Consider the following 17,047-nt stretch of genomic DNA (forward strand, 5'->3'; position numbering starts at 1 on the left):
AAATTGAAGACACTGAGGTACAATTGACGATCATTTTTTCAGATTTTGAGGCTTTAGCAAAAAAAAACAAAGGTAAATGAAAATGAAACTGTCCTTGGATCTTCAGGACTATGAAAATCTTTTTCGGCGATGTTCAAGAAATATTACAGTCACTGTTTACAATTAATCAATTTTTATCTGTCTTTGAAATATAAGAACTTTTACGTTTACCCCCTTCAGTTCCTTAACACCCCATTTTCATATTTTCTAAAAAATAGCACATTTTGTTAAATATTTTCAATTTTTCCAAAAAATCATCAAATTTTGTAATCTATACGCGTAGCAGGCAGCAAGACAATGATCGGAATGCTTTTACTGAAAGTTTTAAGAAGTAGAACCCATGATTTAATGGGGTTGAATTTTTTTTCCGTCCCTTAATACCCCATTTTACGGTAATCTTTTTACAACTCGTTGCATAAATAACTATCTATCGTCTCAATCACGAAAGCACATAAGGGGATATCTATGGCGCAAGGGTGAGAAAACCTGTACACTGTCATTCTCGCCTAAAAAAAGATTGCAAACACTCACGCACTGAAGATTGAAGAGTACAGTACGAGGTATTATAGTTAAGTGCAGAGTACTGCTGCTTAACAATGTCTTGTCCGATCCCATCCGGGTGGTCGCTGGAGTGAGGCAAACGTACTGTCCTTACTGTTCCTCATCGTAATCGACGAGATCCTGGTAGGTAAGATTAATCATGAATTGAGAATTTCTGGTGCAATTTACCAAAAATTGCAGAAACACTTATCAATCCCGATCATTCAGTCTATTCCTTGTATCATCCCTTTCAAAAAAAAAAAAACTGAATAAGTTGAAGGTCCTTAACGTATCAACGGTAACATAGCCGAGTACAAGGAACAACTTTCACATCACCCACTAGAAAAAAAGATAGGGCATAATGAATTCAAACGTGACCGTCAACTCTTTTTGTGGCCCACCTTTGGGCCGTAAAGCATCCTTTGGTCGCCCACAATGGGCGCAACGAGAAAAAATACCCATCACTATCCCATTGCCAACATCTGGATCCGATCGGGATAAGTAGTGTTCCTCGAAGCAGCAACACCAGCAGCGTGAGGAAACATGTCCGATAGCACAGCAACTGGAGTGTAGCGAAAAATAAATTAAGAAACTTTTCCCATCAACACTTTGACTTTTTTCCGCCGTCTTTGCTTCGCTGCTGCGGCCAAGAAGTGCCATCGTTTCCCGGAAAAATGGTTCAAGGTCTGGTTCTTTTGCTCCACCATGGGATGTGATGGACGAGTGATAGGAATGGAGGGGGAGGGGGCGCAGATGCGTCTTGCGTCATCTGGTACGTGGTCAATGTCAATATAAAAGCGTTGTCGTTTGTCATCAAATTGGCAGAAATTGAGTCTTTTATTGCTTTTTTCTATGATGTAACATCGTTCCGTGTACAGGTCTTTTGGCAGGGTACTGGAATACTGATAACTGCTGTCAATTGACTTGAACATTTTGGAGGTGGTTCAATGTCTCAAGACATGTTCCAGTATTAATTATCTCTTCACCAGAAGCGATGTTCCAATACTCTTCTCGTGAAACCCCTAACAGTCTTCCGCTTAAGTTCGCGACCCACGGCACAAACTTGCAACGCAACAGAACGCAACGTACCGTGAACAATATCCTACCTTTCCCAAACAGGTTCCTGATGGCGGTCATTGATTGTGTCCGCCCGACATGGTTTCCTCCGGAAAATTTTCGGAAAACCGCCGTCAGCTTGATCCAAACGAAAAGGAAAAAAAAACCCTAGTCCCATGAAGTTGCAAAACAAAGAGCGGACTACACCGCGTGGTTTCCACGTTTCTCTATTTTGCTCCTTGGGAGTGTTTTTTTTTGTGCGGCCTTGTCGACACCGGTTAAAAGGAAAGAGAAAAGGGTTGTTATATCGAAAACAGAAGCTAATTAATAATGTTCTAGTCTGGCCCGGATTACTCTTTTTTTTGCCGATGAACTTAGGACATCATTATCATCATCGTTCTTGATAACAATACTCGAGAAGAACCCAGCAGAATCAAAGCCATCTCAGAGTTCGGCGAAAAAAAAACTAAGTCTTGAACTTGTTGAATCGAAACACCTATAACAACGCTCTGCTTTTGCTGCGTTATGAAATTATGCTTGAACGAAAATCTAAGTTTTATTATTATTAGCTTTATTTACGAGGCTTTCAGCCCTAGGTTGTTTCGCCTTGGCGGGAAACCTAAGTATTCAAAATATAGAGCAGGGGTTCTCAAACTTTTTCAGCTTGCGACCCACTTTTGATTGTCATAGAATTTGGCGACCCACCTGCACATAGCATAAGCCATTTTTGAACATTTAGACTGAATTTTTGAAGAATCGCTTTTGGACAGGTATTGATAAACTTTAATTAAGCAGCACTTAATGTTAGATTTTTTGTTTAATTACAGAGCTCTTTTCTTTTTATTGTTTAGTTTTTTTTTTATTTGTATTAACGAGATTTTTAGCCCTGGGCTATTTCATCTCGGGACCCACGCTTTACTTCCCTTCCGAAGGAAGAACTCACATTTTGCAAGTTTGTCGGGAGTGGGATTCGATCCCAGGTCCTCTGCGTGATAGTCAAGCGTTATAACCATCACACCAGGTCCGCTCCATTTTATTGTTTAGTTAAAATTAAGGTTTTGGTGCCCAAGTGATCAGTTGCCAGAATTCCATTTTCAAATTTAAATAATCTCACATCATACGACACTACAGAACTTCATTAATATACGCATTCTGTCACACAGTTTAGAAATAAAGAACACATAGAAACAAAACAAAAACGTACATATATGCGATAGTGACTTAAAATACTACTTTATACGATGTACAGCGTGCATCCTAATGCGATGCCTGGTTGTCTGGGACGGAGGCCTCTTGACGGACGGACGTGAGGTGATAGAAAGGTGGAAGCAGCACTTCGATCAGCACCTGAACGGCGTGGAGAACGCAGGCACGGGAGCCCACGGCAGCGGAGGAAACGACGCCGCCAGTGCAGCGGAGGACGGAAATGAACCAACTCCCACGCTGAGGGAAGTTAAGGTTGCCATTCACCAGCTCAAAACCAACAAAGCAGCTGGTAAGGATCGCAGCTGAACTCATCAAGATGGGCCCAGAAAAGTTGGCCACCTGCCTGCATCTGCTGATAGTCAGGATCTGGAAAACCGAACAGCTACCGGAGGAGTGGAAGGAAGGGGTAATCTGCCCCATTCACAAGAAAGGCGACCATTTGGAATGTGAGACTTTCAGGGCGATCACTATTTTGAATGCTGCCTACAAAGTGCTATCCTAGATTATCTTCCGCCGTCTGTCACCTAAAACGAATGAGTTCGTGGGAAGTTATTGTAGACGTGTTCTTCGAATGGAGTTCTACTTTATTATGACAAATCTTACTTTATGATATATCAACGCCTACTACATTACCAAGCCGGCTTCATCGACGGCCGGTCGACAACGAACCAGATCCTTACCGTACGGCAAATACTCCAGAAATGCCGTGAATACCAGGTCCCAACGGGCTGCGAAACGGTGAGTCGATAAGGAGAGCGTCTAACATAGCTCTGATCCTCACAAGTTCCTACCTCATGCTTCCACGGGTCAAACGATGACAAAGACCGCCAGCTAAGAGTTGTGTGCTTAGCTGGTAGTGCAGCCTGGGCACTGTTGTCCTTCTGACTTCAGCTAGATTGAGGAGGTACGACCCGAGTGTCTGTTCACCAAGGAGGTGCGGCTCAAACAGCGTCTGTTCAGGCATCCAGCGGCTGAGTAAGAAACGCTGCACCACGCCCAGCTAGATCCAAGGGGGTAGCCCCATCTGCGTGGTCGTCCTAGCGTTGGTTGGGACGTTAAACAGAACTGGCACGATGGCCCTCCGGCGATTGGCGTAGGCCCAATAAGCCAACCGTAAAAATCCCCATTGCGAATAACATAGGAGAAAATACGACTCGATACAATCGGCAAAGACCCACACGACGAAATAAGGACTACGATTGGAAACTTGGAACATGGAATTGCAAGTCACTAGGTTTCGCAGGATGTGACAGGATAATTTACGACGAACTACATCCTCGCAACTTCGACATCGTGGCGTTGCAGGAACTTTGTTGGACTGGACAGAAAGTGTGGAAAAGCTGGCATCGAGCGGCTACCTTCTACCAAAGCTGTGGCACCACTAATGAACTGGGAACAGGATTTATAGTGTTGGGCAAGATGCGACAACGTGTAATCGGGTGGCAGCCGATCAACGCTAGGATGTGCATGTTAAGAGTTAAGGGCCGTTTTTTGACGTAAACTACGTCTATGGGGAAGGTACGGTACTGTACTACGGCACCGGGTGTAAAATGAAAATCTAAATTTTGCGACCGTCACGAAATTATGAAAGATTTTGCACGCTAATAACTCAGCCATTTATTGACCGATTTTTAAAATTTTGCCATCAAACAATCGCAAAACTATGTCCCTTTCATGTCAAGTAGAGAAAACTATTGATTTTAAACAGCAAACTATTGAAAATTGCGGAAAAGTGAACCTATGTTTTAATTTTATCCAGCCAATCAGGAGCGAGCACATTTTTGGGTTTTCTCGCCTGGTATATAATGTCGAATTCGTTTATTTGCACCGCCTGCACCGCTTTGCCACCGGGTGTAGCAAACTTGCACCGAAACCGTTCGTTTATTCGCAGGTACTGTTCTGTTTTGACACCCGATTGGCACCGGTGCAAGAAAATGCTACACCCAGATTGAGCGCGGTGTAGCAGGTACAAAGCCAGATTTACCAATACATGCATATCGCTGAGCATGTATCGTGGTTTTGTTTTGGCAGGAATGATGATTTTCTCTTCGGCATTAGGTAAACAATTTTCTTTTATTTTCAGATGTTCTGTTTCCAAATAGCAAATCTGTGCGTTTAAAAAAATATTTAAACTTCATCGATCATTATCACTTCTAAAGAATCTTTAAAATTTATCGGTAACATGAAATTTCAAAGAGTTGATTCAACGGATATTTTTAAAATCATTATTTTTTTTTAATTATCGCATATATGTGGATGTCTTTTAATGAGAAATATGAATTTTTTTTATCATTAGAATTTTCTGTCCTAGGGTGATCTATGATTTATGCATAAAAATTGACGTAATAAAATTTTGATGAGCCCAGAATAGAATAAACATCTTTTTATTCAGATTGGATTAAAATACTACGGAAGTAATAATTTGTAGGAACAGGAAGTTTCGAAAACCTTTTTTTTTTTTCTTATTACATCAAATATTGGATTTTTGAATTTCATTGAAAGCCAAACAAATGCCACAAAAGGATGATTAATGCGATTGTAATATGCGTTGCGTTGCTATAACGTTACTTTTTAAAAAGTATTTTTTTCTTTTAACGTTTGCCTTTAACACTGCTTGTGTTAAAATTGTGTTTTGTAATCGTGGATCGTTTAAAATTGTATGTTAGCATTCTTTTTTATTGGCCAACGGAAATTGTTAAATTCAGAAAAGTTGCTTTTATTTGCAAAATTGGGATAAACGAGAATTTGAAGAAGATAAATGATGTAGAAGTATTAAAACATCATGTACAAGTGATTTACTGAAAACTTTTAAAATTGTTGGATTGGATATAGACAGTGAAAAATATAAATAAATAGGAATAGTTTGATTCATCACGGAATCATAAAATCATTGATTATGTTTATTTTCGATATCCTTTATTATATCCATTGACGCTCTCACGTGCTCTCACTAATACCATCATAAGCTGTCAACAAATTGCACCGAAACCGTTCGTTTTTCCGGTGGCAATTGCTACACCGGTGCAGTGCACCGTCGGGAATAAACGAATTCGACATAAGTTATTGTCTTCTTCTCATCTTCTATCATTCTTCCGTGACACCTCGAGGGGAACGCATCGGAGGACTGCTAGCCAGTTTCTCCGCTTGCTTCTCCTTTTAGTATGCTTTGGCTAGCCGAGCGTGGTGGTCGTCGGCTGTTGCCACTTGCTTTACCAGTCGTCGTCGCGTCGCCGTGCGCGGTACCAGTGGGGCCGCCAACCAGACCGGATCAGCTCTGCGACAATTTTCTTCATTCTGGCTTCATCGGGCGTCCGGGCAGCGCAAGCCAACATTGGAATTAACACAATTATGGAACGCGCTTGCAGTAATACTGCAAGTAAATTAAAACAGCCATTGTAAAATGTCCCACGGGAGTGAACCAAATAATTTTCTCATGAGGAATGCCCGGGACACAAAAGTGTCAATCACTATGAGCGCTGTGTGAAAATTGAACTGCGTTTTGTCGCAACAATTAGAAATTCAATTCAAACTTTAATGTTCAAAAACTGTGCTAGTTGTTTGGCAATTGGAAAACATTTTCTTCAACTCAGATGATGAAATTTTCATTTTGATGAAATGTATTACTCAGTGTTGCCATATTTCAATGTATGTAGGTCTTCGCAAAATTCTTAAATGTTCTTTACAATTTTGCCGAAAAATTTGCATGATTTATAGAAATTATGTGTTAAACATTTAATTGTGCTGATCGATTTGCATAAGTTCAATGAGATAATTATAATTCGAAAGCAATTATTGGTATGCATTGTGCAAAAATCTGTATGGCATCACTAATTTTCACCCCTCTTTCATCTAACCAATCACGTGCGAGAGGGGAATTTGAACTTCTTTGCCGTACAGCCGTCTAGTATATAAGTTATTGTCTTCTTCTCATCTTCCATCATTCTTTCGTGATACCTCAAGGGGAACGCATCGGAGCACAGCTAGCCAGTTTCTCCGTTTGCTTCTCCCGTCAGTATGCTTTGGCTAGCCGAGCGCGGCGGTTGTCGACTGTCGACTGTCGCATCGCTGTGCGCGGTACCAGTGGAGCGCCAACCAGTTCACACCGGATCGGATCTGCGAAAACTTTCTGGCGTCCGGGCAGCACAAGCCAACATCGAAATCAACAAAATTATGGAACGCGCTTGCAGAAATACTGCAAGTAAATCAAAACAGCCCTTGAAAGGGCTACGAAAATGTCCCACGGGAGTGAACCGAATAATTTCAGTATGTTTTGTCTAGGCGTGCGCGGTGGTCGTCGGCTGGCTGATGCTAGTCGTCATGGTAACGCCGTGCGCAGTACCAGTGGGGCCGCCAACCAGTGCACACCGGATCAGATCTCTGCGAAAACTTGCTTCATCGGGCGAACGGGCAGCACAAGCCAACATCGGAATGAACAAAATCATGAAACGCGCTTGCAGTGATACTGCAAGTAAATTAAATTAAAACAGCCATTGTAAGGGCTACGAAAATGTCCCACGGGAATGAACCGAATAATTTTCTCAGGAGGAAAGTCAATCACTGTGAGCGCTGTGTGAAAATTGAACTGCATTGATTGGCAATTGGAAAACATTTTTTTCAACTCAGATGATGAAGAAATTTTCATTTTGATGAAATGCATTACACAGTTATTCGAAAGCATTTGGTTTGCATTGTGCAAAAATTAACAGTTCTTTCGCATTCATGATAAATTCAATCAGAATGTGCAAAAGTGCAAAAGTAAAGATTTTTGTTCGCCCGTGCGTCACAGAAATTGTGTGTTACCTATTACAATTTTACGCTACTAATTTGAGTGAGTAATAAGTGAGTAATAGGGCCCATATAGCCGAGGTGGTAAACGCGCGGGTATTCAGCATGACCATGCTGAGGGTGACGGGTTCGATTCCCGGTCGGTCCAGGATCTTCTCGTAAAGGAAATTTCCTTGACTTCCTTGGGCATAGAGTATCTTCGTGCCTGCCACACGATATACGCATGCAAAATGGTCATTGGCAGAGGAAGCTCTCAGTTAATAACTGTGGAAGTGCTCATAGAACACTAAGCTGAGAAGCAGGCTTTGTCCCAATGAGGACGTTACGCCAAGAAGAGAGAGAGAGAGAGAGAGAGAAGTGAGTAATATGTTGAAATACTATGACAAACAATGAACATCGAGTTTGCGGACTTCTTAGAAAAGTTCTACAAACTCAAACTGGCTTCGGATCCAGCCAAAGCCACAAACCTCGATTGGTCGTGCGTGGACCTCACGTTAACCCGGAATATTCACGTGGAGAGCAGAAGCTACGGTTCGTGTCAATACCACCATCGACCGATTTTGTCGGTATTAGAGTGTTGAGCAAACAAAACGGCCCTTTTCAGGGCCATCATATTTAATCCCCATAAGGAAGTTGGAACGGAAGTTGGTCTTCACGAATCGTATGATTTGTTCGACAAAACAGCAAACAAAAGCCCTTTAGTATTCACAATAAACTGCTTTTCGTAGTTTACGTCATGCGGTTGTGTCTTGCACACACCCCTCTGATTTTTTTTTCAACTACAGCATCATCAACGTCCACTGCCCACACGAAGGCAGACCTGATGACGAGAAAGAAGCGTTCTACGCGCAGTTAGAGCAAACATACGATGGTTGCTCGCCGCGTGACGTGAAAATCGTTGTCGGCGACATGAACGCGCAGGTAGGAAGGGAGGAAATGTACAGCCTGTACGTCGTATCGAATGATAACGGCCAGCGATGCGTAAACTTTGCAGCCTCCCATGGTATGGTAGTCCGAAGCACCTTCTTCCCCCGCAAAGATATCCAAAAAGCCACCTGGAGATCACCCGACCACCAAACAGAAAACCAAATCGACCACAATCTAATCGACGGTAAGTTCTTCTCGGATATAACCAATGTCCGCACATACCGCAGTGCGAATATAGATTCGGATCACTACTTAGTAGCTGTATGCATGCGCTCAAAACTTTCGACAGTTATCACCACGCGTCGAAGTTGAACGCCGCGACTCAACATCGAGCAGCTGCGTAACGTAGAAGTGGCTCAAGACTACGCGCAGCAGTTAGCAGTGGCCCTACCAACGGAAGAGCAGCTTGGCGCAGCTATACTTGAAGATGGCTGGAGGGACATCCGATCCGCCATAGGCAGTACCTCGGCTACAGCACTAGGTTTCGCGACTCCGAATCACAGAAACGATTGGTACGACGGCGAATGTGAACAGTTGAAAAACGAGAAGAATGCAGCATGGGCGAGAATGCAGCAACACCGTACGAGAGCGAATGAGGCACGTTACAAACGGGCGCGGAACAGGCAGAACTCCGGATGAAGAAGCGCCAGCAGGAAGAACGAGATCGCGAAGCGCGAAGCTGTACCGCGCTAAGGACACACGAAAGTTCTACGAGAAGCTGAACCGCTCGCGCAGAGGCTTCGTGCCACAAGCCGACATGTGCCGAGATAATTACGGGAATATTCTCACGAGCGAGCATGAGGTGGTCGACAGGTGGCGGCAGCATTACGATGAGCACCTCAATGGCGACGTTGCAAGTACCGAAGAAGGTGGCGTGGTAACAGATCTAGGAGTATGTGCACAGGACGAAAGACTTCCGGCCCCTGACCTCCAAGAGATTGAGGAGGAGGTTGGCCGGTTGAAAAACAACAAAGCCGCTGGAGCAGATCAACTACCAAGCGAGCTTCTAAAATACGGAGGAGAAACACTGGTGAGAGCACTACACTGGGTCATTACCAAGATTTGGGAGGAGGAAGTATTACCGGAGGAACAGATGGAAGGTATCGTGTGGCCCATCTACAAAATGGCCAACAAGTTGGTTTGCGGGAACTATCGCGCGATCACACTACTGAGCGCTGCCTACAAGGAACTCTCCCAAATTTTATGCCGCCGTCTATCACCGATTGCAAGAGAGTTCGTGGGGCAATACCAGGCTGGATTTATGGGTGAACGCGCTACAACGGATCAGATGTTCGCCATCCGCCAGGTGTTGCAGAAATGCCGCGAATACAACGTGCCCACACATCACTTGTTCATCGATTTCAAATCGGCGTATGATACAATCAATCGAGAACAGCTATGGCAGATTATGCACGAATACGGATTCCCGGGTAAACTGATACGGTTGATCAAGGCGACGATGGATCGAGTGATGTGCGTAGTTCGAGTATCAGGGACACTCTCGAGTCCCTTCGAATCTCGCAGAGGGATACGGCAAGGTGATGGTCTTTCGTGCTTGCTGTTCAACATTGCGTTAGAAGGTGTGATAAGGAGAGCGGGGATAAACACGAGTGGAACGATTTTCACGAAGTCCGTTCAGCTGCTCGGTTTCGCTGATGATATTGATATTATTGCTCGTAAATTTGAGGCGATGGCGGAAACGTACATCCGACTAAAGAGTGAAGCCAGGCGAATCGGATTAGTCATTAATGTGTCGAAGACAAAGTACATGATGGCAAAGGGCTCCAGGGAGGAATCACCGCGCCCGCCACTCCGAATTTATATCGACGGTGATGAAATCGAGGCGGTTGAAGAATTCGTGTGCTTGGGCTCACTGGTGACCGCCGATAACGACACCAGCAGAGAAATTCAGAGGCGCATTGTGGCAGGAAATCGTTCTTACTTTGGACTCCGCAAAACTCTACGATCGAATAAAGTTCGCCGTATCACGAAGTTAACTATCTACAAAACGCTGCTTAGACTGGTCGTCCTCTATGGGCACGAAACATGGACCCTAAGTGCAGAGGACCAACGCGCTCTTGGAGTTTTCGAACGGAAGGTGTTGCGTACCATCTACGGCGTAGTGCAGATGGAAGACGGGACCCGGAGAAGGCGAATGAACCACGAGCTGCATCAGCTGCTAAGAGAACCAACCATCGTCCATACCGCGAAAATCGGGAGGCTACGGTGGGCGGGTCACGTCATCAGGATGTCGGATAGCAACCTGACTAAAATGGTTCTCGAGAGTCATCCGACTGGTACAAGAAGACGTGGAGCGCAGCGAGCTAGGTGGGTCGACCAAGTGGAGGACGATCTGCGGACCCTACGCAGAGTGCGGAACTGGAGACAAACTGCCATGGACCGAGTGGAATGGAGGAGGCTACTATGTACAGCAGAGGCCACCCCGGCCTTAGCCTGATTGGTAAGGTAAGTACCAGGTCCCAACGCATCACCTGTTCATCGACTTCAACGTTAAAATGCTGTCAGTTAAACAAATGTCAAAATTACGGAAAAAGGAGGAATTTTACTTGAGCGCTCTACTTGGGAACAGGAAACTTACTTTAAAGATAAAGTTTTAACTCTTGTTCGTAAAGGCGCCCATGTGTGATGTTTATGTTCTTCTGAAGTTGAAAAGGCAATGCTCGCAAAAGTAAAAAGATTGGAATTTCGATGATCACTTTTTCAATAACACTAACTTACAACTAATTTTTATCACCATTTCTTACTAATTTAACTAATAATCCTTTTTTTTCCATTGTCCCATTCCAGAACGCCGCTCCAGTCAGCGTTCACCGACGAACCGACCGACACCACCGGAAGCAGTAATTTGCGTCCCACCAATCGGCGATGGCCTACTACGACACGAGGACGACGGTGGACAGTTTCCTGCTGTCCCGGTACAGCACCGTCACGAGCATTCCGGGCAGCACCGGAACGATGGCCTCCGTTGAGGACCTGTTCTTCAACTTCACCCCGACAGCGACGGCTTCGACATCGCTGGCGACGGCACTCGGCGGCAGTACGACCGGGAGCCCCGGAGGCAACGAAACCGAATCCATCGCGGAAATCGAACCCACCTACTCGCTGGTGCAGATCATCATCCTCGGCATCATCGCCACGGTGCTGAGTATACTGACGGTGGCCGGCAACGTGATGGTGATGATCTCGTTCAAGATCGACAAACAGCTACAAACAATCAGCAACTATTTTTTATTCTCGCTTGCCATTGCGGACTTTGCGATCGGACTGATCTCGATGCCACTGTTCTCGGTAACGACCCTGCTGGGTTACTGGCCCCTGGGTCCCCACATATGTGACACGTGGCTAGCGCTGGACTACCTGGCGTCGAATGCGTCCGTGCTGAATCTGCTCATCATTAGCTTTGATAGGTACTTTAGCGTAACTAGGCCTCTAACATATCGAGCGAAGCGTACAACGACCCGGGCTGCGATCATGATCGGGGCCGCCTGGGGCATCAGTTTACTGCTGTGGCCTCCGTGGATCTACAGCTGGCCCTACATCGAGGGCAAGCGAACCGTACCGGAGAAGGAGTGCTACATCCAGTTCATCGAGACCAATCATTACATTACGTTCGGGACGGCCATCGCCGCTTTCTACGTACCGGTGACGGTTATGTGCTTCCTCTACTATCGGATATGGCGGGAAACGAAAAAGCGACAAAAGGACCTGAAGAACCTGACCGGGGACCGGAAGAAGGATTCCTCCAAGCGGTCCAACTCGAGGTAAGTGATTGTTTTCGGGTGGGGCAGAAGAGGGGAGTGGGAGCGTTGTTTGAATAATTCAGTTCGTTCGGTTCACTCAAGCGGAAGCGATTCGCAATAAATGTAGAAATGGGTGCACTTTTGCTGCTGGTTCTAGTGCAGGGGTTTCCAACTGGGGTGAACTAAAATTGAAATGGAAAGCCAGGAAGCCTGATTGCATGAGTGTGTTTGTAATTTCGACTTTTGGATTTCCCCTTCGTTTATCCGTTCATTCGATAGATGGATTTCGTCTTTTCAATTTGTAATAGGTTGAAAACCACCGTTCCACCAGATAGTAACAGATTGCCTTCTGGGCAAGGATTGTTTTCTGTTCGTTTATTTTTCGCTCCGTGCCACCACAGCAATTGGTTTCCTCGGCTGCTATTACCACCATCTCACCATAGTTGTTACATGTTACATTTTAATGCGCCTCTTTGTTTTCAAATTGTAAAACACCCCAGATCGGATAAATGCGGTGTTAAAAATGCGTTAAAAATCGCGTTTATTTCCCGGAGGCTGCTGGTTGCGCTCTTGTTGGACAAAACAACTATACCTACAAACACATCTAGCGGCTACAAAGTTTAGTTTTGTGCTACCAACTTGTTGGATCGGATGCAGGGCAGAGTTTGTTCGGAACAAATATATTGGGTTTCTTATTAATGTTTAGACTACTGTGATAATTTGTGAATCCACTGAATCATCATTTCCCAGCGAAATTTCACACTAATCAAACTTATTTTGTTTACCTGTTGTGCATCCGACGCCCCTGTCTTGAACTCAACCGAACTTGTGCATGCCAGCCACTGCGAAGTCGTGTGCGAAATTCGACTGTGATGATAATGAATTTCAGCCGAGTCTAAATGGGTGCAAATGTCGCAATATTTCTAGCATAAATACTTGCTTCAGGTTTACTTGGTAGGGTATGGACCTGAGTGGCGTTGTTTGACTTGTTTAGCTGGAAGTAATGCTAAGACAGGCGAAGCAAAGAATTCGCCTTGTCCGCATAGTCTATAAAGTGCTGGAAATTATGGGGGTAGAACCCAAGGTGGAATCTTTTTACTAATTTTGCTTAATCATGGTATGAAATGAATTATTGCAAGTCACTGAAACTCCTAGATACACAAATGCCCAAGGATAACAAGAAATTTTATATAAAAAAATTACCTGCTCAGACCAAATATCGCTTACCTTGGTATTGTTTTCCTTCTAAACCATGGGGGTGATTTACATGTCGTCCGCAAAGCACACAAATTTACCGGATTTTGTGAAAATCGTTCCCCGGCTGTTGAGCCCGGCTCGTCGCATCACACCTTCCAGAGCGATGTTGAAGAGTAGGCATGAGAGTCCATCACCTTTTCGCAGTCCCCGGCGATATTCGAATGAACTGGATAGTTCACCCGAACACTTACGCAATTTTGCACACCGTCCATCGTTAATTTAATCAGTCTAGTCAGCTTCCCAGGAAAGCCGTTTTCGTCCATGATTCTCCATAGCTCTGCGCTGTCGATACTATCGTATGCCGCCTTGAAGTTGATGAACAGGTGATGCGTTGGGACCTGGTATTCACGGCATTTCTGGAGGATTTGCCGTACGGTGAAGACCTGGTCCGTTGTCGACCGGCCGTCGATGAAAACTTCCCACGAACTAATTTAGTTTAGGTGACAGAGGACGGAAGATGATCTGGGATAGCACTTTGTAGGCAGCATTCAAAATAGTGATCGCCCTGAAGTTCTCACATTCCAAATGGTCGCCTTTCTTGTGAATGGGGCATCGACATTCTGCGCGTATGCTGAGGCGACATCCAGATGTTTCAGTCGCTCTAGATTGTACCGTGGCGGTCACCGGTACCGTACATTGTTGATGACGTAGAGTTTTGGGCGCAGTTTGACCATCACCAGATAGTGGTCGGAGTCAATGTTGGTGCCACGATAGGTCCTGACGTCGGTGTTGTCGGAGAAGTGCCGTCCGTCAATCAGAACGTGGTCGATTTGAGATTCCGTCTGCTGTGGTGATCTCCAAGTATAACGATAAGGGAGGCTGTGTTGGGAAAAGGTGCTACGTATGACCATAATTTTGGAGGCGGCGAAATCAATGAGTCGTAGGCCGTTTTCGTTCGTCTGCTGGTGGGTGCTGAACTTACCAATCGTCGGTCTGAATTCCTCCTTCTGGTCAACCTGAGCGTTTAAATCTCCTATGATGATCTTGACGTCGTGGCTTGGGCAGCAATCGTACTAGCGTTCGAGCTGCGCGTAAAATGCGTCCTTGTTATCATCAGTACTTCCGGAGTGTGTGCTGTGCACGTTTATTATGCTGAAGTTGAAGAATCGGCCCTTGATCCTCAACCTGCACATTCTTTCGTCGATCGGCCACCAACCGATCACGCGCCTCTGCATATCACCCATCACTATGAAAGCTGTTCCCAGCTCGCGTGTGTTGCCGCAGCTCTGGTAGATGGTATGATTACCTCTAAACGATCCTGTCCAACACACCTCCTGCAGCGCTACGATGCCGAACCCGCGGTTCGACGAGTATGCGGGTGCTACCAATGAAGTTGAGAGATAGGCAGTACCGAGTTTCCAATCGCAAGGCCCTTTTGTTCGCTGGGGTCGTTGCGGTTGTTCTCGGTTCGTATTATTCTGTTGCTGATTTTCCGTTACAATGGTTTTTACGGCTGGCTCGTAGGGCCTGACACCAACCCCCTACTTTCCGGAGGACCATAGTGCACGGTTGAGCTTAGAGTCCTTCTCTGGCACTCGGACGCAGATCAGCCGCCCCTAAGCATCAGATCAGGGATCAGATGCTGTTGTGAGCCGCTCCTCCTGGAGAACAGACACTCAGGTTTACCGAAGCAAACCCCCCTTCCCTGTCAGCCTACGACCAAAGTTCCCACCGGGGTTGGTTACCCGATCTTCCCTAAGGTTGCTCATAGTTTCCGGCCGGTACCGCGAGGAGGTAGGGATAGGAGTTGCTGGGCAGAGGCAAGTGGATCACAATGGGATCTGAATTGCACAGAATACCCAGCCTTTACCGTGCCCCGGAACAGGAGGTCCGTAGTACTATTCTAAGCCTTGCTAATATTGTTTAGCATGGTCATTTTTACCATGGGGAGATAATATGTTCCACAGATATCTGGACAGGAAGGTCCAGGTTGTATGAGGTTAAGTTACAGTTCCGGGGCCTGACGGACCCCCCCCCCCCCTCTTCCCCCTGCTTGCGACTCAGCCGCGTAATCGCCGGCTAAGAATAGGACAACTAACCCCAATTCAAGGTACCAAGCGACCCGTGCCGAGGAATTAGTGATCGAGGGGGTGAAAGAGATGCTCGATCGTTAACGGAGCTTGTGTGGTACCTGGGCACCCCCACAGTATTTCGTCTCCTACCGCATTAAGGCAGCGCACAGTGGTGCGAGGGCGGACGAAACCTAAAAAAATAAAATGCTTTTCACGTAGATATAATATTTTTGTCAGATTCCTAAATATTTCAACTGTAGAAATCCAAAATTTCAGATCGATTCATTGAAATTTGAATTTTTGACAGCCTCCTGAACGGACTGTGGTTTATGGCCTTCATACAAAATCTATAATGTTTATGCCAGTGTCCCGTGCTTTAATAAACGCATGAACTATAATAGTTGCTTTGAAGGCTTTGTTCGTAGATGTGTGAAGATCATCTGTATGTCATTTAAGTTGTGGAAAAGCTGCCTAAAAATGAGTTATCCTTCGATATTCTTGAAAATTACTCATTTTTGAGTCAAAATTGATCCAAAACTATAGTAGGACGTGCGCGCCCGCGATGTGGTTGTGCGATTTTGTAAGCCTAAGACCAGTGCTTTCGATTGGTGTATGCTTTATTTTGCGAAAACTTGCGATAGATTTCATGATTTTCATATGTTTTTGAGGGTTTTGGGTAAGAGGTTTTGGCTGGCTTTTGTTCAGTAACGCACCACTGTGCAGCGGTCTGGCGTGGTGGACCTCCTTTCCCGTGCAAATCGTGGGATTAAGTATAAAGAATAATTTAAATATAACTTGGCTCGTGGATCTGGGAGCCGGCTTGCGCAGAATTGAACGTACTCGTACGGGTGAAACGATCCTAGAGCTTAAGCGCGACGAATAACACAAGGGTCTGGGGACACAGAACAAAAGTCTGGCGAATGAAGTCCTTGGCGAAGGGATCGAGGAAAGGGCTCTTACAGCTGACTCTGAAGTTAAAGAACTTAGACAAGGTCACCGAAGCGGGAGAGCTCGACACGGTACTGCGGCAACAGTGCAACGAACAGGTGACCACCGCAGCCGTTCGGCTATGGAAGTGACTGGCAGGTACATACTTAGTTACTATTAGTTAGCCTTGGTTCAGCTACCTGAGGCGAACGTAAAAAAGTCCGTTAAAGTAGGGAGGATCAAGGTAGGCTGGGGCGTATTCTGACCTTACACGACCCACCGGAGGTTTGTTTCAGGTGTCTGGAACCAGGACACAAGTCATGGGACTGCAAAGGTCAACTGTGTAGGAGTCTTCTTCTGTAGATGCTGGACTGTGTGACAACTGTGCTGACAGGGCGAAGGCCGGTGGTAATAGGGCACTGCATTGTTTTGATTTTATATGGGATTTTGACGTTTCTTGGCCTTGTTGTTTACAAAATTTCTGTAAGAGTGAAAGAGAAGGAGAGAATTTCGTGCAGTGCCCTATAGCGGGTGACT

At 45.4% G+C, this 17,047-nt stretch overlaps 2 protein-coding genes across 6 annotated transcripts in view; one reads left to right on the plus strand and one right to left on the minus strand.

Annotated features, from left to right (window-relative positions):
• LOC109431043 (serum response factor homolog A) overlaps positions 1-17,047 on the minus strand; it is a 783,489-nt gene that overhangs the window by 290,009 nt on the left and 476,433 nt on the right. The window lies entirely within an intron of this gene.
• Positions 11,366-17,047, plus strand: part of LOC115262774 (muscarinic acetylcholine receptor DM1-like) — a 77,471-nt gene continuing 71,789 nt past the window's right edge. For both annotated transcript variants that reach the window (XM_062842443.1, XM_062842444.1), the window contains exon 1: positions 11,366-12,335. In XM_062842443.1, the coding sequence (XP_062698427.1) occupies positions 11,440-12,335 (896 nt within the window). In that variant the 5' untranslated portion in view covers positions 11,366-11,439. The remainder of the gene's footprint in view (positions 12,336-17,047) is intronic.

This window comes from Aedes albopictus, chromosome 3, assembly GCF_035046485.1.
Source record: "Aedes albopictus strain Foshan chromosome 3, AalbF5, whole genome shotgun sequence".
In the NCBI taxonomy this organism is placed as follows: Eukaryota; Metazoa; Arthropoda; class Insecta; order Diptera; family Culicidae; genus Aedes; species Aedes albopictus.